This window comes from Sinohyriopsis cumingii, chromosome 6, assembly GCF_028554795.1.
Source record: "Sinohyriopsis cumingii isolate HCF-2022 chromosome 6, ASM2855479v2, whole genome shotgun sequence".
NCBI classification, from domain to species: domain Eukaryota; kingdom Metazoa; phylum Mollusca; class Bivalvia; order Unionida; family Unionidae; genus Sinohyriopsis; species Sinohyriopsis cumingii.
Window position 1 is genome coordinate 95,435,418 of NC_142966.1, and position 23,519 is coordinate 95,458,936.

Consider the following 23,519-nt stretch of genomic DNA (forward strand, 5'->3'; position numbering starts at 1 on the left):
TGGTAAAATCGGTACGTTGCTATAGACGACACCGACAAAAATATTCCTATTACTCCGATTTGGCTCGACGAATTCCGTCTCAACTTATTTTCAGGTCTTAGTCGAGCCCTAGCTAGAAATGTCCAGGAAAGCGATTAAAATGAAAATTGGTGCAAGGGTTATTGATTCACTTATTCAATCGGTCCTAACAGATATCAAGCTACCAGAGGCCAACGAAAGGGTCATAATCTTAATACTTTAATCGGATTCCTAACTGGAAATAGAAAAAGTCCTCGCGTCGCCCCAACTGTCAATAGAATCGGTTCTCACCGTACCGGGTTCATATATTTCTCCGATTCGGCTCAACGTAGCTGATCTCTACGTTGATCTCTAGCTACGAATGTCCAGAAAGGGTTCAAATAAAAAGAAGCACAATGGGATTCTAATAGACCCGATTGTTCACATAATAGATTATCGCAATAAGGAGTGTATGAAACAACCTCCCCTTTGAGACCACTGTATTACGGTGAGTCGCCTAGACGAATTGCATTAAAACGTACTGTAGGGATCATTGCAATCCCAAAATGACAAACGCAATCGAATGTTGTCAAAATCAAAATACTTTCGGTCATTCAAAAGTTTTATAAAATTATTCCCTACGCAGTCTCTTTATTTCTTGGAACAAGCTCAATTTATTTGTCAACATTTTTCGCAAAGTTTTTAAAACACCCTAACAACGAGATATATAAAAGCGATTTAGATCAAAATATTTTAGCAGTGCCTCTAATAGTGGCATGTATATCTACATTGTGTACTTAACTTTTGTCTATGATGGTAGCTTGCAATTTAAGGTAATGGTCATTTCTAAACAGAATGTTTACATGATTAACGTTTGTCCAAGAATGTAGGTTATAAATAGCTTGCTAGGAGGTTATAATGTTCTAGAAACAAATCTGTTTGCAACTTGATTGTAATTTTCCACCGGAATAACTCATATCTAGGTCAAGTTAAAATATCAATCTCTCCATCTATATATGGCGGCAGGCTTTCCTACAGGATAGGGGTTTGCTTCTTCGTAACGAAGAGAACTATTTCGTGTCCACACGGCAGTCGACAAAACCTCTGTCTGGTTCCTGCTGTTGTTGCTGCTGCTCTCTCTCTGCTTCTGAAGTCTGTCCCTCTCCGTCCATTCTTATTTCTCCTTCTTGATTTAATCTCTGAAGTACTCTTCCATCAGGTCTTTGGCCACTTTCAGCATCCTGATATTCTCTATCTCTTCAGGTTTGAGTATCAGGCTTTGAATGACACGATGCAAATGCACGTAGGCTTCCTTTAATTTAGCTAAATTAGAAGCATCTTCATAGGTGAACGAGTCAACAATGGATGGTCAGACTGGAGACTGCATCGCTTTATATGGTTCAAGCGCGGACGTGATAGAAAACATATCTACGATTTTGTGTTGGGTCGGAATACTATAGAGTTGGTTTTAGGGTGAGGGATAGAGAAGTCAAAGAGCATGTATAAAGAAAAAAAATGAAAACAGACGACAGACACATTTTTTCAAAACAACATTTTTATTCAAACAACCAACAATTAACCATTAAACGTTTTTTTCTTTCTTTCTTCGAACAAAAAGCAAACATTAAACAAACAATTTTTCAAACAAATAAACTATTTATGGCAAGGTTGAGAACGTTATAAAGTGAAGCATGAATTCCAATGATGGAATTCATTGGGCCATTGATGTACACTACGTTTCCTAGCTAAAGACAAAATATAGCCATAATGGTAACAAAACCATCGATCTACTTTGTCATCGTTTCTAGAAGAGTGACGATCAAAATAAGTCACTAAATGTTATAAAGAATATCCAAGACTGTGTAGATGAAGAAAATACACACAATATTGTCCACACACCATGGAATCTGTGTCTTGTAATTTCACATTATTGAATCGTGTCGTCTGGCCATTTCTTCTCATAAAGTCGATGATATCGTCTTCCAAAGGTGGTAATATATACGAATCAAAACAATCCACACAACCCTCTTTAGGGAAGTAGACGGGTTCTTGGGATATGACTGTCGTCCGTGTTGATGAAATAAGCTTGATGGTCTAGAGGTTTGCGATGAGGCAGTTCATCTTTAGCATACACCACTGGATTCCAAAAAGCAGTGATCGAACTGTGGTTCAAAAGGTAATACAGTTCCCAGTTATCCATTTTTTGGTTTGTTTTTTCTTATATTTTTTCTTCACAGGAATGATAAGTCATCAATTCAATCCTGACTTTTCGCTTAAAAATTTAATTTTGTAATTGTTTCTTAGCTTTGTACGATTTGTTTACTCATCATCAGACATTTATCGTGTTGAATTTAACTGAGATGATTCATAGCAATCGTTCTTGATCAATTTCGTAATTTTGGTGTTTGGCAAAACAGGAGACTAAATGTTGTTCTTGTTCTGTCCATCTGGACCTCAGAACCACGTCCTATTCGTCTTTGTCTTGGGGTTTAGCTTTCATGGTATCATCCCATTCCATTTCCATAGATTATCCACCACTCAATGAGGTATGCATGACTTCCAGAATTTCTAATAATCTAGAATGGCTACAAACAAACTGTTGATTTATATCGTATTGTCGAATTCGGCATACAAGATGACATTCACCGTGTTGTTTACTGGTATTGGCTTTGCAAACTGAAGTTCCACATGAGTTTGGCCGGATGTTATAGGGTGGAATGTCCCTCGTCCCTGCCTTGGTCTGGAGTAAAATCAAAGGCCCGCAAGTGTAACCTTCTGTATAATCCTCGTACGTAATGCCGTGAATGGTGTTGGTTCCTAACTGTCCCGTGGCTTCGTACAAGGACAAGTACGATCTCAAGTAATTATTCTTCTCGTCACTAAGTCAGGTTCGAACGGCCTAGTACATAAGGTTTTGCCATCGCGACTGGCTTCGATCTTGGACGAAATGTACTGCTGAAATGCAAAAAAAAAAAAAATGATTTTTCTCGAAGGTTCCATTGAAGGCTGTATTTTTCATGATACCAATGATGTCAAACGTTTGGATAACTCTCCTTGCAAAAGATGATCTTCGATCATCGATTGATGTTCAGCGGGAATGGTTAAAGTTTTCACTTCCACGTATCGTATCGGATACTTGGCGGTCGTTCTGCTCAAAGTGTGACTGATGTCGTTTCCCACTTTAGGCAACACTTCCACACGTTGTACGTGGAATCAGTATTCTTGTATGACTGTTTTGTAATAGGCAGACTCAGCTATCAAATGGAAAGCGGCACTGCTACGATTCATTCTCAGGTGCACATCGAATCAGTACAGCAAATACTTCTCTTGCAACCACATGTCAAAATGCAAACGATCCATCAGTTCTACATTTTGTTGGGTCCTTTGATTTTGTTTCGTCGACTGTCCAATCCCACATTGTGGTTTGGTTTTTGATCTGCAATGTAATCGGTATCGTTGAATTTGTCAGTTTTCCATACCACAACAGCATCCAGAGGAGTGTTCTTGGCTTCTTTTCCGTACGTAAAGAGATTTTCCAGGTACGCTCGGTAAGGGTAAGTGTTTATGCTGCTACTGACCAGTCTGTTATTCAAGTACAATCCACTACATTGAACAAGGAATGCATGACATTATTGTCGGGAGCTACTATGGACGCGTCAACTAGATTGTCACCGTCCGCTTCGGTTATTTTGACTTTCAAGTACAAGCAACTGCTATTCAGATCGATGTAATCTTCGTTCTGTCCTTTGATTTCAAATTCGATGTGAGTTGATCCTGATTCCATGACAGAAGGGACGGGAAGAAATTCTACCCATTATGATTCTTGCATCGTCATCATGATGGTTGGATTGGCAAACAGATACAGTTCCGATTTGGAACAGGCGCAAGACTCTCGGTCCATCATTTTTTTATCTCTCTGTTTTTTAATAATCAAAAACGTCTAAGTCTCGGACGGTTCTTCTTTTCTTAGTCTTTCTATCTCTAGGGATGTGAAGTCCTCTGGAAGTGTGTCTTCGTCGTCTCCTACTCCCTTGTCCTTGTTGCAGCGTCAGGGAAACAGGAATGCCCGACTCGGCACCGTCCATGGCATTCATAGGAGTTTCTCGTCGGCCCAGAATGTCTTTGCCCGTTTGAAGCAAGACATTTATGCCTTCTCTCAAGAAAGCTTCTTTGGGGTTTTGATTGTCGACGATTACATTTTGGAGAAATTCTTTGATGTGCGTCAATGCGACATCTTTCAAAGCATGCAATCATCATGTCACCATCGGTTTGAAAACCGGGGCCACCGAACGAAAGGCCGATTTCAGCATATCTTCTAAACCATGTCATCGCTGTCGAGTGATGCCTCGTTACACTGGATACAACTCGTTAGAGAATCGGTTTCGAAAATGGAGTTTCACCGTGACTTTCCCTTTGGAGAATGGAATATTTTGTCCCAGATCTCCTTTTATAGCAATGTTGACAGTGTCAAAATACGACTTACTGACGGTTAAATAGTGAGGATGTACACATTCGCGGCAAATGTGATAGGGGTTTCCACCTTCCTGGACATTGGGCGTGGTAGAATCCGCTTTGAAAGGAATGACACGTAGTAACGGTACGGAGGTGTGTTCCACTAAATTGTACTACACCTCAGCGGAATACACAAAGATCAAATAGAGTCCTTGGTTCAGTTCTACATGGAATCCAAAAGCCCTGTAAAGATCCATATTACTGTTGATCTTTGGGATCAGATTGTGTGCTACCATCTGTTGATGTCCACCCAAAATTGAAAGAAAGCAAACTACCATTAAACCTGATGGACAGCGTTTCGGTATCCCGAAATATCATCACTAGCCGAGGGACACTTTATGGTACTCAACTGTAACACTTTTTTACTATGTTCAGGGCTTTGCCAAACGCTGCCTCGAACCTGTCAGCAAGCGTGTCCACCATATGTTTACCGCAGAAAAGAAAACAGCCTGCCGAAATTTTCAACGTGTACATGCTGAATGATGAATGGTCACCTGAAAACCCAATTTTAGTCACTTCTTCTTACAATTTGACGTTCAGGATTTCGCTCTGAAAAGTATTTTGAGTTTCAGTGATGTTTTTGATTTCTGTAGAGTAAATCATTTCCACCAAAGCCACTTCCCAATGGCCTCGTGATCTAATTGGATGGCCTGAGGTAATTTGGCCGTGTAACATCACAAAGTATTGTTGGGAAACACCTCCATGGAGCTGTCACTGGGTAAAGTTAAGTAAAAATGATTGTTTTTGTTCATAATACCAGATTTCTGCTGATGCCCGAGGGGTCACTCGAAGTGAGAGGAGTGTCTAAAAGAGGATTGCTGTTGTGGTTATTGTTGGAGTGGTGAATGACGTTGGACACAAGACTTCCGTTGTTCCCGTTGCAGGAACTTTTAATGAAAGGATTGGGGAAAGGGTAACCGATGCAATTGCTAAGTAAAATTGTTCACAATTGTTTGTCTCCTTGTTGAAAACTCAAATTGGTAATGGCCGCACCACAAAGATTTGGCAGAAAAAGACGATTTGCGATTTAGGCACACGTTCTTCTCATCACACCCACAAGGGTTGCTTTTATAGATCTTGCACAGAAGAACTTTATGAAGGAGTGGTCATTGTGGTGGTAGCCGTTGATGCGGAGTTGAAGGGAATGATGGTCACATCTTTTTATAGCCGATGACTTGCGAAGCGTCGATCCAATAATCAAAACCGGGAGGATATCCTTTCCAACGCACTTTGACTTCTTTAATACGGCGTTATCCCACTTTACGGGTTCTTCGTTCGAGAATGCTTTTTGATGTAGTACACGTTAACTTATTTTTTGGTCACGAGTTCTAACTCGGGCAAGTAAAAACGTTCATTTTAACACTTCCCAGTTCATGTCTTCCAATTTATAGACTACAGGATGACGGCCACACACCCGTCCAATGACACGAAACAATTCGGTGGTCCAGATGAGTAAGAAATCTTTGTCGGAAGTGCGTTTGGTTTTGCCAATGCGCACCCAATCTCCAATTGCCAACACTCCTCCTTTCTTGGGGACAGCCACCGTCGGGAACGTACCATACAGGCTCTCAAAAACAGTCACTTCGTTGTTGTGAGTCACTTTGGGGGGTGGGGGCACTTCCGATGCTTCGATGGTAAGATTATTGTAAGCTTGGACTAGGTGCGGTAAGACGTTGATATACTTGAAAGTGTGTTGTAGCATAAAATATTTCCACATTCGTTCTTTCAAGGTGTGCTGCAAACGTTCCACGATGCTAGCTGGCTTTGGTTTCGGGATTCTCTCTGGTGAAAAAATGAATGTCTCGTTTCTCTAATTCTTTTTTGGAAAGCTTGGTTCAGACATTTGGTGCCTTTGTCGGTTTGCCATCGAAGAGGGTGACGACCACATTGTTTCAACACCAGTTTGAGGGCTCGCACTAACTCACTTCTCGATTTGGAAGTTAATGGGGTACGACCCAGGCAAATTTGAAAAGACGTCGATGACACAAAACAAATATCTGTAGCCACGATTGTAGGTGGCCAAATGAGAGACATCGGCTAAATCGGCTTGCCATTGATGATCGATGCCCTCAACGCGGGTGACACTTCTGGAAAAGTTTCGTCGAATGGGTTTGTGTAAGGTGTACGTGGCTTGTTCTTGTAACCATCGTTGCACTTGAGGTAAACGGAGACTTTTAAGACGGGTTTTGGCTGCCGGATACAATTTCTGAACTCCTCCGTAACCTGCAGGATGGGCTGAATCGTAGTAAATGCTGGCTAGCACCTTTTCCGTTTTTTAATAAGTTCGATCAAGCGTTTGAAAAATTTGGTTTTGGTTGACTCGCTAGGTCCGGCAATTAACATGTTAAAGGGATGGCGAAGATATATGGCCTACCAACAAGCACGATCTAAGTGTTCGTCGATGACTTTGAAAAAAGAAGAGGGAGCAGAGACAGCAGAGGTAACCATAATGCAGGGAATGTCACCTTTGACACGAAGACAAACAAGACAAAAGTTTTTATAATAAGTACTATCTCTTTTCGAGAGAGGTGGTTAGCCCTGAAAAGGACCGTTGGGTGTTTTTTTATATATGAAAAACAACTCAGGAACGGAAAGCAATCAGCTTTAACTGCCTTAAGCCTTTGCCACGGCCAAAACCTACTTCTGGACTTGCTCATGTCAACGATGATTTGGTAGGAATCACTAAAGTGGGTATCTCAGGTGTAGCAACAGGGTTGGGCTATTTAGCTCGGGAATGTCTTTTTCTCTTTGGTCGTAATAAAGAAGTCTGATACATTTGTTTCAGACCCCTTAACTCTGCCAAAATGTCTATGAGTACCGTCACCGTTTGACTTTTACTGTCCTCCTTCTCTCCGAGACCTTGTTTCTTCTCTGTTGCTGCTTCGTCCTTCTATAGTTTCTTTCTTCTTGCCTCTTCTCCTTGCTGTTGCTGTTGAAGGAGAAAAGCTTGTTACGCTTCTTTCTGCTGCTGTAAAACTTTCTCCAATTCTTCTTTCTGTCTCTTTTTAAAATCCTCAACGTGTGGTAAAGAAGGAGAAAGTGGCGAAGGTGCTGGTTCTGGAAAAAATTCTTGCGAAGAGAGAAAATCCAGTAAATCCCAACTAAAATCGGTATCTTTTGTAAGTAAGACTGGTGACTTTGGTAGCCACTGCTATGTCATCGTTTATCGTCTCCACAGCCGGTGCACCCCAATTCATCGTCTTCATGTTTGAAAACTTTGCCGCATTAATTCACTGCGCACAAACGCTGGCGCATCTACGCAGGGAATATGAGGTTACAGGCAGCTCTATTCGGATTGGAAGACAGACTCCACACTGTGACTGAATTGTGTAACGCGTATTGGGATTGATGAAAAAACTTCCACGATACATAAAGGCGGTTCACTACATTCCCTTCAACTGCTTTCGTCACAAGACGTGGATTAACGTTGAATCATCTACCAGCGTATCGTCGACGCTATTCCGTACTTACTTACCCATGTATGTCAGATCATCATTGACCATCATTCGGATCACCGATACGAGAGTTTGGAAAAGAATAATTTATGTGAAGAGACAAGGCTGTCTGAAGAGAGTCCTCATCTACGGTCCAGAAGTCAGAAGAAGTTTGAGGAAGAGAAGGAGACATATGCAATGCCCTTTGTATTAACGGATTGATGTTAACAAAATAAAAACAACCAAAGACCCTTTTCAGGGCCACTCATATGCCTCGAGAAGATATGTATTCCTCTTTGTCATATATGCGTGTTAGTGTGTCTTTGTCTAAGTCTCTACTGTATTCGTCTCTACCTGCGGTAGCCCGTGTTCAAGTCAGCCACTTGCAACATTGTCGTCAGTGTTCCGCCAAATTGAGGTCAGCCCCTCGCTACATTGTTACCAATCTCCAGTACCGTTATGTCACCTTACCTGTTCCATTCATATATCAAATAAATCACACTAGTTGATATGCAGTTAGTGTTATCACGTAGAGAAAATACCACTTTTATATTAAAGCTACTGAAAGAAGTATTTTCTCTGGTATCGAAGCGTGTAAATGTTCTTGATAACAACCCTAATAATAGCACGCTATTTAGTGAAGATATTTGTAAAATAATAAAACGTATCTTGGAAAATAATTATTTTCAATTTACTAATAAGAATTACATCGAAATAATGGGTACGGCAATGGGTAGTCCTACGGCTCCTTCGTACGCATCCCTTTTCATGGGTAAATTAGAAAAAGATTTTCTTCAAAACGAAAAGTTTAATCCATCTCTTTGGTTCAGATTTTTGGATGACATATTTATGATCTGGAACCATTCAACTGAAGAACTATATAATTTATTGATCGCCTAAATCATTTTCACCAGACGATCAATTTACTTATACTGCATCTAGTACGCATGTTTCATTTTTAGATGTAAATGTAATAACAAATATTGATAACGCTATCTCTAAAAATATTCATATCAAAGAAACTAATATCCACCAATATGTGGAATATTCTTCATGTCATCGAATGTCATGTAGAAACAGTATACTATATGGCCAGGCCAAAAGATATCGACGCATTGTTTCAGATGATTGACAATTACAAAGTTCGTTGAATAAATTACAAACATATTTCCAAAATATAAATTATCATACACATATAATTGATTATGCGCTGAAACTATCCCGTAATCTTACTCAACATTAGGCTTTAAACACAGCAGAATGTAAAAAAGAGACAAATATAATTCCTTTCACAATACAGTATAATCCTTCATTACCTAATATAGGTCTTATAATTAATAAATATTATAGTCTCCTAAATTTATCAAATAAAACCAGCATAAAATCACTTTGCTAAAATAAATCAATTCTCGCTTATAGAAGACCCAAGAATTTGCAAGATTTTCTAATTAGAACTAAACAGACAAAAAATAAAAAAGAAAATTTTCGTCATCTAAATGTAACAGACACCGGTGCTCCCAATGCGCACACATTTAAGTACTTCTTTCGGTAGCGCTAATACATAAGAGTTATTTTCTCTACGTGATAACATTAACTGCATATCAACTGATGTGATTCATTTGATAACCTGTAAAACATGTAGCATGCAATATGTTGGACAAACACTACAACAAGTTTCTAAGAGAATGAATAATCATCGCTTTCATATAAAAAATTATAGAGATCCTCAGTTTTCCTCTAGTATTTCAACACACTTAAACACCAATAATCACTCTCTATTCGATTTTTCTTTCATGCCAATAGATAGTATGCATGGTGACATGAATAGAAAGAAACTTATTGGATTCATAAGTTAGATACTTTATATCCTAATGGCCTTAATACCAATGCACTATACAAAATTGTATAATTTTTTATTTTGTTTAAAAACTGATATATTGTATATCATATATATATATATATATATATATATATATATATATATATATATATATATATATATATAGAGAGAGAGAGAGAGAGAGAGAGAGAGAGAGAGAGAGAGAGAGAGAGAGAGAGAGAGAGAATGTGGCTTGGGTTAATGATGCTTCTTCCTGTCATAAGATATGTGTTTTTAAAAAAATAATAACAAGAGCAGAGCAATCTTGATATATAGTTTAGGACTCAAAATTTCAGAATTTCTCGTTTTCTTTTCGTCAGCCGCGTATGTCGGGGGTAAAGAGAATATCGTTGATCACGTGCAAAACTCCATTTGTTGCCTTTATGTCTGCTTCGATCACAGTTACATTGTTTATTTTCATACCTGCAAAGATTTGAGAAATATGTGACGATAACTAGCAATAATAACAGTAATAATAATAATAATGATAATAATAATCGATCTATTATAACTGTCATCAAAGAAAATACGTGTATATGTTCAAATAATCGCTTTATGTCCATGTGTTATGTATATCTCTTGTGTGTTTCACTTTTGTTCATGATTATAGAATACAAGGGTTATGTGTATGCAAATTATTAGTCTTATACATTGTGATGAGCTAAACGAGGAAATATGACTTCATTACGATGAAGGCAATCTTTGAACAAAACGCTCTCGGACTACACAAGCAGATTTTTACCGGATGCATCTTTTGTCACAAGCAAAGGCATCCCCTCCATGGTAATCAGTGACTGACCGTGAGACAGTTGAGAAGTAGTCCGACCACCTCTTACAATGTGATATTGCATCACCCCTGCAAGACAGAAACAGAACAAATATATCTTATTAATGTTATATGCAGCCCTGCAGCCATGAGTCGACGGATGGAGAGACGCACACAAATTAATGATACGTCCAATAAGACAGATTTATGATACATCCAATATGATAGATTTATGATACATCTATTAGTACATATTTATGATACAGTCGTTATGACAGATTTATGATACATCTATTTATGATACATCTATTGCCACAGACTTTTTACCTTCAGAAAGCTAATCCCGAAAATAAATTGTGCTTTTCAAAACTTTTTTATTTCATTGAAAATAATGAATAAAGGAATAAATCAATAAATAAATAATCACATTAATCATCATAAATGACTTTTAAGACCTGTTTGGAACATTAATCTATAGAAAATATATGTATAAAAAATAAGAGAGAAATACTGATAAACTTGGTTAAGAATGGTCATATACATATATAAATAACTTCACAACAACTATAATTTTATCACTACTACTTCTTTACTTTTAATATTCCTTTTATTATTACTATTATTACTGCTATGTACATTCTTAATATATATATATATATATATATATATATATATATATATATATATATATATATATATAGATAGATAGATAGATAGAGACACACACACACACACACACACATATATATATATATATATATATATATATATATATAGATAGATAGATAGATAGATAGATAGATAGAAAGAGACACACACACACACACACACACACACACACATATATATATATATATATATATATATATATATATATATATATATATATATATATATATGAGTGGGTGGGTGTGCGCCTAATTATATCGATATAGCTGTAACTGTCAGTTAATCCCTGCCTTCACTGAGTGATTTCAATGTGTATCACATATATTATCTCTGGTTTTACACTGCATACTGTCATCATGTACTTGGAAGGGGGCAATTAAAGGAATTGCCAATTACCCTATCCTGACTGTCACTAAAACCTACTACTGCTACTACTGACTGTTCCGGTGGCCTAAACGGTTAGACCGTATGCATCAGATGATTGAGCTCGTGGATTCGAACCCCGGCCGAGTCATGCCGAAGACTTATAAAAAGTGGTACCAGAAGCTGTCTCTCATGGTGCTAAGCATTAAGAGGTTAGTGTTAGGACTGGTCGGCCTGGTTTCCGGATAATGTGACTAGGTGGGAAATATTGCTACATGTCTGCGACATGATGCCCCAGTGATAGACATTACTATAAACTACCACACTGCAAACATCTTACCAAAGCTGCGTTAAAAGTCCAAAAACACACTACTATTGCCGCTACAACTACCACAACTACTGAGCTGACATATTTTTATAACCAATAGCAAGACACATTTTACAGTCTAGAGTCTTATAATATCTTTCGGTAAGCACAGGAAACTGATTCGTAAGGTTATAACTTACTGGTATAAATGGTGCCAGCGTTTGGAGCATCGAAACTCAGAAGGTTGTCTTTGTATTTTGCAAAGGCCGAATCCACTGGTGCAAACACGGTGTAGTCTCCACCTGAGGAAAAAAGATATTTATTAAGAATATTTCGGTATCATGCATGTCTTAAGTGCACAGGGTACCAAATGTGTCAGGTAACCCATTTAGGCAGATGAAACATGTGTTTCCTTCACGATGTGCTCTATCGGTTGTTCACCGGAGTAGAACCTCAGTACCTTCTTGACGAATATTGTGTTTTTCCAAAAAGCAAAGAGTTTCAAAGGTTCAGTGAACAGTAACAGAATTGGCAGAAACTTTAGAGATACAAGCATTTTATTCAAGATTAAAGAGACTCGTTCGGGTGAGAAAACATTGGTATATTCAAAACTGCCTGGCGGATTTAGAGAGACATCGGAAGACCAGGTCGAACGCCTTTTTTTCACAGTCACAATATTTAGTATAATATTTTATTATTGATAAAACAAAGGTAGCTATTTTTAGAAAATTGAACCGCCTCTTCTGAAATAATATTTATATCTGCGAAGAGCCCCTGATAGTGCGGCATGCTTTTTTAAATACAATATTTGAAAGAATTTCTTGCAAATTGTAGCGATATCGTGTTTTTATTCATTCAGCTGTTGAAAGGGATTCAAGCCGCAGACGATATAGAAAACAAAATAGCTGCAATATGTTGGTTTCAAACTCGTTTTGTATGGTTGGACGGTTCAAAGACAGAAGAACCATTATGTGTACAATAACAAAGTAGAAATAACAATGGTAACAGATCGAACGTTGCATTTTCATTTTTTAAACTATTAAATCAGTCATAAATCATGCATTTTTATGTAAAGAGTAATCAAACAGTTAATTGTTGTTGCAGTTGTTAATGACTTTACTTGCTAAATGGGGACTATGTTTTAAACTGCCATTATTTAGTATTATATCTAGTCATTTCAAATAAAAATGAATTCAAGTTATATTTATCAACTTAATATGGTAAAACTACATGTGTTTGCAAAGTTATAAATCCATCAGGTATTTTCAAAATGTTTTAGCAATCTCCCCACGACTTTAGCGCCCTACCAAGGAATGTAGACTGATATTGTCATTTATACTCAATTTTGTGATTTGACCCGATATTAAAATAGTAGAACCAAAGAAAATATCTGTATATATGTTTATAGTGCGGAAATTGTGTAATAGCGTGTTACATCTTAGATAAAATTGCATTATAGTGTGGAGACTGTAATTGTGTACAAACATACATAGAATAGCATTATGTGTTCACAGCATACATAAAATTTCATTAAATTAAGGAAACTGTTATAGTGTAACATACATAAAATTGCATAATAATGTGAAAACTGTTTAATAGTTTGTCACAACACACAGAACATGGCATTATCGTGTGAAAGCTGTAATAATGTTTCATAACGTAAATAAATTTGCATTTTAGTGTGGAAACTGTGTAATAGCGTGTCAAAATACACATAACATTGCATTATCGTGTGGAAACTAATGGTGTGCCACAATATACATAACGTTGCATTATAGTGTGGAAACAGTAATAGTGTGTCACAACACACATATAATTTCATTTTAGTGGGGAAAATGTGCAATAGTTTGTCATGTCATACATAGAATTACAGCTTTGAAAATTCAGACTGACGACAGTTTACGGTCATCTTCAATTCTGTCATCTTCCTAACGTTTCATTTGCCACTAACTTCCGATTTTTTATTGTAGATTTGGAGCTCGAATCCGAGTCATTCAACCAAATGATCATAACCTCTAGGCTGGATGTCTATATGGAGTCATTCAAGGTAAAATGATCATAATCTCTAGGCTAGATGTCTATATGGAGTCATTCAAGGTAAAATGATCATAATCTCTAGGCTGGATGTCTATATGGAGTCATTCAAGGTAAAATGATCATAATCTCTAGGCTGGATGTCTATATGGAGTCATTCAAGGCAAAATGATCATAATCTCTAGGCTAGATGTCTATATGGAGTCATTCAAGGTAAAATGATCATAATCTCTAGGCTGGATGTCTATATGGAGTCATTCAAGGCAAAATGATCATAATCTCTAGGCTGGATGTCTATATGGAGTCATTCAAGGCAAAATGATCATAATCTCTAGGCTAGATGTCTATATGGAGTCATTCAAGGTAAAATGATCATAACATCTAGGCTAGTTGTCTATCTGGAACTCACTCTCCCCATATTCCTGCTGATGGATTTTGTGTCTATACTATAAACCCTAGGAATTCCTGTTTTCCAACTTTGTTCTTGAGGAAAGTCATCTAAACAAACGAACGGCCTTGAAATATCAGAAGACACTTGCGCCATTTAGAGGTAGGCAGTGTCAAACCTGGTACATAGATAAAGCTACGAACTCCACTTAAGATTTTGATTTCAACTGTTGTGCAATAAATAAACATGAACAAAAGATTGCCAATGTGACTTGTTTTGGTCAAAATTGCTGAGCATCACGTCGTGCTAACTATTTAGTGTAAAAAGTTCAAACCGATGATTTTTGACAAGCAACGTGAATTAGACATATAGTGAGAAAAGACGGTATCATTACTGAAGAAGGCGATTAATAACCTTTATTTCTCCAATCTAGAAAATATGTCGCATAAAAGAAAACATTTTCGACAAAATCATGCATATGACAGTAAATCAAAAGCAGTAAAGTACGCCAATTAATAGTAAACATACAAATTAAAATCAAACGGTATTTGAGGAGGATTCAAGGTAACGTATCTGAATATATTGCAGGTGATGAATAAGAAGAATTCATTGGAGAAACCAAATTGAATGTCCTGCAGAGATATCCATATGACGTCACTGACCTGGAGGGAAGGGGTTTGACTTGTGTGACGATGAACGTCACAAATAAACACCAGCGCTATTTACCGGAGAAAATGTAAACTATGCAGCATTGCAGTATCACTATGGGAGGAAGGGGACGTTGAGAAATAAATTCATGTGACGAGATGTCTGCAACTTTATTCACTGAATAATGAAAATCTTTGTCTTTTCCATAATTGTTCTCTTTAGTGTAGGTCTTAAAGGATTAAACCTGGATTGATCAATGTAGTATGTACGTATTAAACAATTCAGAATAGTGTTGTATTTTTTCCGTTTTTCTATTGAAAGTAATATTATTATTTTTGGGAGGTGTATGGGGTGGATGCGGTAATGCTTAGTGACGTCATATTTGAAAAGTTGTGTGAGTTTTGTAATAAAATGTTACAAAGGGAAGGGGAAATAAAAAAATCGACCCAACTTACGTGACGTCATGTATGGATGGACCCTATTAGGATATAGTACATGACGAAGAATAAAATTATTTTGCAAAAATATCTAAAATAAACATATATAATTTAAGAGTTGTTTAATTTACGTCGTACGTGGGAAAAAATAATGCCAATTTTGAAGATTACGATTGTAACTTGCTGTAAAGCAGGATTAACATTTATTCCTTGGTTGTTTTTTTTTTGTTTGTTGGTATACCCTGAATAATTTAAAGGAAAGGCAGTACAGATTAATGTTGTATAGATGTAGAGAGAATGAGTTATTCTTGTATCTAAAGACATTTTAAAATCTCATTGCTGACCATAGGAACAACGTAAACCAAACCGCACAGGATTTACAGAAAACTGTGTGAGCCATAAAAAAGAAACAGCATAAACCAAAAAGAAAAGACAAGAGTTGTACATGGGGTGGGAGTGGGGTTTAAAAAATATTTGTAAGTTAATACAATTCAAATATCCTTAAATAGTTCAACTAGTGAATAACTGTTTTCAAACATGAAAAACGGAACAAGCAACAATACTATGTCTGGAATATTGAAAAAGATTGGATCCTTTTCACCATCAATAGCTATCCAAGTGTACGTGTTTCATAAGATAATGAAACGTATTTTCTTAAATGAATGTACTGAAAATACATAATGTTGGTAAAGAATATCTCAATCACCGTTTGTCAACAAACACAAAAGATTAAATGATTGTAAAAAAAAAAAAAGACGAAATATTGGTACCTTACTTGAGAGAGTTGTAAGCAAGTTGACCAATAGGAAGGCAACCGCTAGATCTTTGAACCGGTGATCTTCCCGCACAATAATCTGAGTCAGGGTCTCGGTGGCCGGGTGGAAGATATGCAGAAGGACTGTGTCGACTGGCTGAATTACGCCATTATTCACAACTTCATCACTTTGGCTTGGCAGGGTGCGGGCGACGCCATTAATAAGAAGCTAGAGAATAACGCCGACATGAAAATTGTATTTCTTCTGATCAAATTTAAGGATTCAGAAAAATATATTAACTGAGAGCTCAATCTGATAGAACAAGGTAATTTTAAACATTTCAGTTAATTAAATTTATTCACGGCACATCTTAAGTCCATTTTTCAGAAGACGATAAATATGTTGATACAAATGTATATACTATCTATCCTGCAATTTATTTTTACAATATAAAGATGCGTCATAAGTTTAGTCTTACTTAGATGAATTGCCGTGAAGCAGATACTCTCCGTGAAAAAACCATAATAAGGTGGTGGTACTTATTTTTTTCAACCGCGTTTTGATTTATACGTCAATCACTCGCGCGTGATATTGTAGTGGATGAGGTGTACAAGAACACTTCTGAACCAACCAAGCTGGTCCAAACCTTAACATCTAGTGGTTTGTGCACCTGACTGCGACACAGACAAGTCGGATCCGATTCATGACGACCAACACAATTGACTTTGCATCCTTCCCGTTATATATGTGTGCTTGTAATCTTCTCAGTTGTGATGATGCGCTAGAGAATGCGTTTCGACCATTCTAGGAGGTGAATCCGTAGTCCATTTGTCCGTCGTGCCATATGAGAAAGTTAGGGAGAGGAGTGTTGTCGGTCATACATACTAAGCCATTAACTTACCAGCCCAGCTGGGTCAGATCCTTTAGTCTAGTAGAATGTGCGCTTAACTGCGAGACAGCTTAACCGGGTTTGATTTCTATCAGCGACTGTTAGATTTTGCATCCCTTCCTGTTATAAAATAATTGCGCCGATTGCAACTGACCTTACGCCAGAAGGTAGATGCTCCGCCTACCGAACACGTGACTTGACAACCTCTTAACCTCCGACAAACATTCTGTGAAAATGGCGGGCGTGATAACATTAAAAGATATACCAGACGATAGTGGTGAGCAATATTTGCCATATGAAACAACAATGAGACAGAGACAGAAAGCGAGAGCATTTATCCATCGCTTGCACTTCTCTAAGTTTATTTCGGTATGCGGAGAACTCGCCATATGGAGAACTCGGCCCCACGTATCTGGAGAAGTCGTCCCAGAGTGGTTGGAGAAGTCGCCCTAATTGGTTGGAGAAGTCATCCCAAAACTTGTCACCCAAATAACCTTTTTATAACAGAATTAAGTAATCTTTTACGTGATTCATATTTATATTTTTATATATATGCGATAACAAAAGAGATATTAACTAAATTAAAGCAATATCATATTATTATTTATAAGGACGAAATTAAGTCTGTATATAAGCTAATGAATGACGACAGCATAGTGATTAAAAAGGATGAAAAGTCAAACACTGTTATTATTGTGAATCAAGATGATTATGTTAAAGAAGTTGAACGTCAATTAGAAATTAAATAAAAAATTTCAACATGCATTAATTAGATCGCTAAAAATAATAATTCCGTATATGAGGAATTTGATACTTTCCCTCTTAACATACGTACACCCCAGTTCTACATATTACCCAAAACTCGTACAAATCCTGGCCATAATTTACCTTTAAATTTTCCAGGACGACCCATTATATCAGGTTGTAATTCATATACTGAAAACCTATCCAAATTTATTGATTCCAGGACGACCCATTATATCAGGTTGTAATTCATATACTGAAAACCTATCTAAATTTATTGATAGTGTTTTACAACCTTTAATGAAATCACTTCCTTCATACATTACAGATACAACTACTTTCATTAAAAAGTCGAAGTCTATTCCATATCTATCTGATAATTTCAATACTGGTATCATTAGATGTAACATCACTATATACCAACATTCCGTATGCAGATGGTATTGAAGCGTACAAATATTTTCTTAATAACAATCCTAATAATAGCACACTATTTAGCGAAGATATTTGTAAAATAATAAAAACTTATCTTGGAAAATAATTATGTTCAATTTAATAATACGAATTACATACAGATAATGGGTATTAATATGGCTCATATATACTCTTCCGTTTCATGGGTGAATTAGAAAAGGATTTTATTCAAAACGAAAAGTTTAATTCATCTCTTTGGTTCAGATTTTTAGATGACATATTTATGATCTAGAAACATTCAACAGAAGAACTGGAAAAAAATTATTGATCGCGTAAATCATTTTCACCCGACGATTAAATTTACTTATACTGCATCTATTACGCATGTTTCATTTTTAGATGTAAATGTGATGAAAAATATTGATAACACTATCTCTACAGATATTATTAAAATGCATATACTGATTTGAAGAGCAGAGCAAAAGGGACAGATAACACTTATTTTTCGTAAAGTACAGAAGCGGAGTTGATCAAATGGAAAAGTTGAAAAATTGCACATTTTATAAATTTAATAAGTTATTAAGTTGAAGAAAACCAAAAACAAATAAAGCCTTAACCATGTGGCGACATCTCAGAATTACTATATATGATCCTTGGGGCGACTTCTCCAGGCAAAGTGGGGCGACTTCTCCGAACCGTTGCGAAATTTGTAAATATATACAATAGCTGAGTCGATATCGACAGAAGCAGCTTGTCGGAGGAAAATGGCGGACGTAAACAGTGACTGGAGGTGTGTATAATAGCACTCGCTGATTGGTCAATCGAGCAGAATGATTGACAACTGGCGATAGGTCAATTCTGGAGACAGAAGATACGTCTTCTGTTTGTTCGAGTTGACGTATTCTCTTCTCTTAAGTTCATCTGCCTCCTCTAATCATATAGTGTATGAGGAAAGCAGCAGAGTAAATATCGCTTTCACTTACAAACCGGCATAATTTAAAAGCCTAGGCTTTCTTTCCCATAATATCTTAGTGTCACAGAAAACATTCAGTAGTTCTAAGCTCTCACCAGAGATGCACGATGATGTCCCTGCTCTCACTGACCCAGACTAGGGGAAAACAATATCTAAAACTCCAGGCTAGACTGTAAGTCCAGCAAGTTGTTTTGTCATATTTCAACATTACTATATAGAAAGGTTCTGGCAGTGTTTGTTGCCATCTTCAAATGTTGCGTCTAAATTAGAAGAGTGTTTGATTTAGATACCGCATTACCCTTTTCAATGGTTCAGTCGTTTCTACACGTTTTGGACATATATTATTCCTCAGGCACATCACCACTCTCTTCACAATAAGATTATTATGAGATTTAATAAATCCTCTCTTTTATCATCCTCAACTATATTGACATTTTTCTTATGGATATATTCATATAATGTCATCACATTTATCGTTAAACTTCACTTTTTTGGGCGAGTCTATCTTCTCTTTATGTTGCAGAAGATGGAAACTGAACAGGCAAACCCTAATCTCACAGATACATGTTTTTGGACCCCCCCCCCACCTGAGTATTTAGTGCAAAAAAGTGCTGAGTTCGAAGTCCAGTCATTTATTACAACTAAGATGGCCGTTATCAGCAGTAAGCATGTACAAGAAAAAAATATTGCTGCAGTGAGGAAAAAAAAACACAAACATGTATAACTGCATGAGACTACCTGCTTGGCAATACTTGTGTACGTTTTGGGCCTTACGAAAGACATAACTCCTGTTTAAGTTATATGTTTATATAAAATCGCATTACACTTAAAAATGAGCTTGAAAACATGCATGTCGAAATCATCATATAGGCTATTTTTGGACATCATACCCATTATCTGTTTGACTCGGCAAATGATAATAAATTAATTCTGTCAATTATTAAATGGAAATCTTACCCCTGATGATGTTTTCTGAATCGAAATAATTCCTCCTTCTAAAGTTGTGTCGTTTCTGACTCCATTGACTAAAGGAGTGAGGATATAGTCCTGAATTACGTGATAACTCAGGACAGAGGTTAACGTCTTGAGATCTGAGGCTAACGATGCCAGGGTATCAGATGGTATCTTCGCAAATGCTGCGTCTGTGGGAGCAAATATCGTGAATGGCCCTGACGAAAACAACACAAAAGCAAATGACAAATGTTAACTGTAAGCCAATGCGATGATTAGTAGTAATAGTATTTATAAACTCATCAGAGAGAGAGAGAGAGAGAGAGAGAGAGAGAGGGGGGGTGGGGTGGGGTGGGGTTGGCAGGGTAGTGGTGGAGGGGGCTAGTGAAAGCTCATAAATTGCAAAAGCCAGTAATTTCTAATGAACCGATTTTTCTTTGTTGTTATGATCAATCATTCAGCTCAATAGCTCAAAATTCAAAATGTACTCTCTCTCTCTCTCTCTCTCTCTCTCTCTCGTCTTGTGTTTGCATATAACTGAGACAGCTTATGTTGGCTAGAGTCAAAGCGTCTTCTTCAGGTGGATATTTTGAAATCCAAGTTTAACGAAATGTGTCGGGAAAACAGATTGTCAAATGGTGGATTCGATTTCAAGACTTAAGTTTTCATTATCCGTTTGGTTTGGTGGTTTTTATAAATCTAAATTATTTTTGCTTACCAGTTTCGTTCAAGGTCACATTTAGCCCAGTATCTATCAGTAGCCTCGACAGAGTATGGTATCCATGATCACGCAGATATTGTACTACAGTCTTGTCTTCATATCCGAAACAAGAACCGATGGTAACAACAATGACAACAGTTGCAAGAACTTTCCTGTCGATCGCCATACCGGAAGAAAATGAGAAAGTTTCCACAACACTTAGAATGTAAAAATAAAAATGGCGGCCTAATTCTTGCTGACGAAGTTCTACCAACAAGATGGCAGACGTTTACCTATTTTGATGTCGTGACAAAATTTCATCCGAAGGCCAGAAATGTCATAGCTCAACAATCATGCCTACAGATAACAATGTGATAAGATAAACTACTTTCTATCCTGCAGACTGACATTGGATCTTTAAAAACGAATACCTATTTTAGGAAACTTGTACCAATGTTAATTACAAAGTCGAAATTTATTCATTTAAAGGAACGTTTCATTTCTTTAATACATAATAGGGTTATGATATTTGCTTCAAGTCAGTAAATAAAAAAATATACTCCGAACAAAGAAACGAACAAAGCAGTCTTCAACGCACTTGCCATAGGGTCATTCTGGTATGACGGGACTGATATTGTGACATACGTCTATGACATGTACGAGTGCCCAATTATGATATTATCCACGGCATGTTACAAATTTGATAGTTTCGCATCTCTGAACCGTGCTGAATGGAGAAACATATGTCTTCAACGTTTACTTCTTTTAAAAATGATACTTTGGAGTCTTGAAATACGTATACATGTTGCATGCTCAAATCAGAATTAATCAAGGTGTTTGGGTGTTGTTGTGATTTATTCCAATACGTCCTACCAGCTCCTTTGTTGTACATTTGTATATAATATTTGGAAGTTCATACGCACTATAATACTTTCACACAAAAACACTTGTGCAACAATAAAAAATTAGAAATCCCAAATTTTAGCGCAAAATAAGAATTCTTTTACAATTACTCCCTTAAAGGGAGACGACAACACCAAAAAGTTAAACAATTAAGAAATAAGAAAATATTTACTAGACCAGTAAGACTCGAGGTTATTATTTCACGATTTATTTATTTAACTAGATCAGTTAGATTATAAAAACGATTGGTGAAGAGAACCAGCGTAGCGATAACCAAATTTGATGTTACACCCAATTCCCAACCCAACCCAAACCCCCAACAAAATAAAACAAGACAAAGCAACCTTGCATTAAAGTCGACAGTTTTCAGAAAGCTGGTAGATATTCATATATATAATGAGTCTAACATGAAAGTAATAATGTCGGTGTCTACCAATAATGCCTATCTGTTAATGCATTTTGACCAGATAAAAGTGGGGTCAGAGTTAATTGTGTCGAAGAATAACATTCAAGAGGTTAAAGATGGAATTTGTTAATTTCAAACGAAAAGAAAAGATATATTTCAATATTTAAGAAACTATGCAGGTTTTCATTGATGATAACACAGAAATAAGAAGCATCAGTCTGGTAGAAACATGACTAAAATCATTCAGCAATAAAAATGAATAAATTACAAAATTGATTTGAGTAAATGTGTGTGTGTGTGTGTGTGTGTGTGTGTGTGTGTGTGTGATTTGGCTTTTTATCTGAGCATTAACAATGCTTCAGTCATATCTCTACGATGTCTGCAGTGTGACAGTTTATAGTGATGTCTAGAACTGGGACATCATGCCACAGACAAAAAGAATCATGTCCCACCCAGTCACATTATCTTGACACCAGGCCGACAAGACCTAAGACTAACCTCTTGATGCTGAGTGCCTACCAAGGGAGCTGTTAGTACCATTTCTATAAGTCTTTGGTATGACTCGGCCGTGGTTTGAACTCGCGACCTCCCACCTCCGAGGCGGAGGCTATACCCATTAGGCTACCGAAGTGGTATGATGTGGGTAAATGCACAAACTTGTATTTGGTTAAATTTACTGTACAACTTGAGGACATCGAAAACTTTTCAAAGCCAGTCAAGAACTATTTAGCAAAAAAAAAAAATTTGATTTAAAACAACACACAGTGACTCAGACTATGAAGTAGGTATTTAAGATTAAGCTATTAGAACATAAGAAAATTTGAAATCATTTATATGTATGATTATATATATATATATATATATATATATATATATATATATATATATATATATATATATATATATATATATATTTGCATTGTTTGTTTGGTATTCATTTTTATATATTTGATTATGCGCTCTGGGTAACGTGACATTGTATTGTCAAAAATCAGTGACAATTTTGTAAATAACGTTTTCTCTCTAATTGAGGATCATTACCTTAAGCTGTCAAGGACACTGTATTTGTATAGCTAGACTACGTGTAAAGTGTCGAATTTAGATTTGTATTGAACTTTAAAGTTGAATGCATTGAGAATTACAGTTTCAACGCATTTAAGCCAGAAAAGTCTTTGTGAAGGGTCACTTCGACCTTTCTTCTTCCCCACCCTCGTGTCAGTGTTAACACTTAAAAGGCTAAATTTTATGACTGAGTGAGATTTTACCAGGGGCATTGCTACTCTGTCCCGATAAAGTAAACATTTGAGCTACCAACCATACCAGCTTGAAAGGAACCCATGTCAGGTTATC

At 36.7% G+C, this 23,519-nt stretch overlaps 1 protein-coding gene and 1 long non-coding RNA gene across 2 annotated transcripts in view; one reads left to right on the plus strand and one right to left on the minus strand.

Annotated features, from left to right (window-relative positions):
- The window catches only part of LOC149797483 (uncharacterized), a 29,065-nt gene extending 13,909 nt beyond the window's left edge, over window positions 1-15,156 (plus strand). The window contains exons 2-3 of the long non-coding RNA XR_016421832.1: window positions 13,898-14,324; window positions 14,938-15,156. This is a non-coding gene — a long non-coding RNA (uncharacterized LOC149797483). The remainder of the gene's footprint in view (window positions 1-13,897; window positions 14,325-14,937) is intronic.
- On the minus strand, window positions 10,084-21,181 carry LOC149797484 (periostin-like). Its single transcript, XM_089962288.1, has 6 exons — window positions 20,879-21,181; window positions 20,167-20,378; window positions 16,210-16,417; window positions 12,128-12,229; window positions 10,565-10,678; window positions 10,084-10,245 (listed from the first exon to the last, which is right to left on the minus strand). Exons 1-6 carry the CDS (start codon window positions 21,045-21,047, stop codon window positions 10,139-10,141), a joined length of 912 nt encoding a protein of 303 aa, XP_089818414.1. The 5' UTR covers window positions 21,048-21,181; the 3' UTR covers window positions 10,084-10,138.
- Window positions 21,182-23,519: the final 2,338 nt, after the last annotated feature.

What these genes read in the sequence shown, in the direction of transcription:
- LOC149797484 (XM_089962288.1), bottom strand. Translation starts at nt 21,047, where the DNA reads ATGGCGATCGACAGGAAAGTTCTTGCAACTGTTGTCATTGTTGTTACC. An exon ending in TTCAGAAAACATCATCAGGG is followed by an intron (nt 16,418 to 20,166) that starts GTAAGATTTCCA and finishes GTTATTCTCTAG; the next exon opens with CTTCTTATTAATGGCGTCGC. An exon ending in CTTGCTTACAACTCTCTCAA is followed by an intron (nt 12,230 to 16,209) that starts GTAAGGTACCAA and finishes TTTTTTCCTCAG; the next exon opens with GTGGAGACTACACCGTGTTT.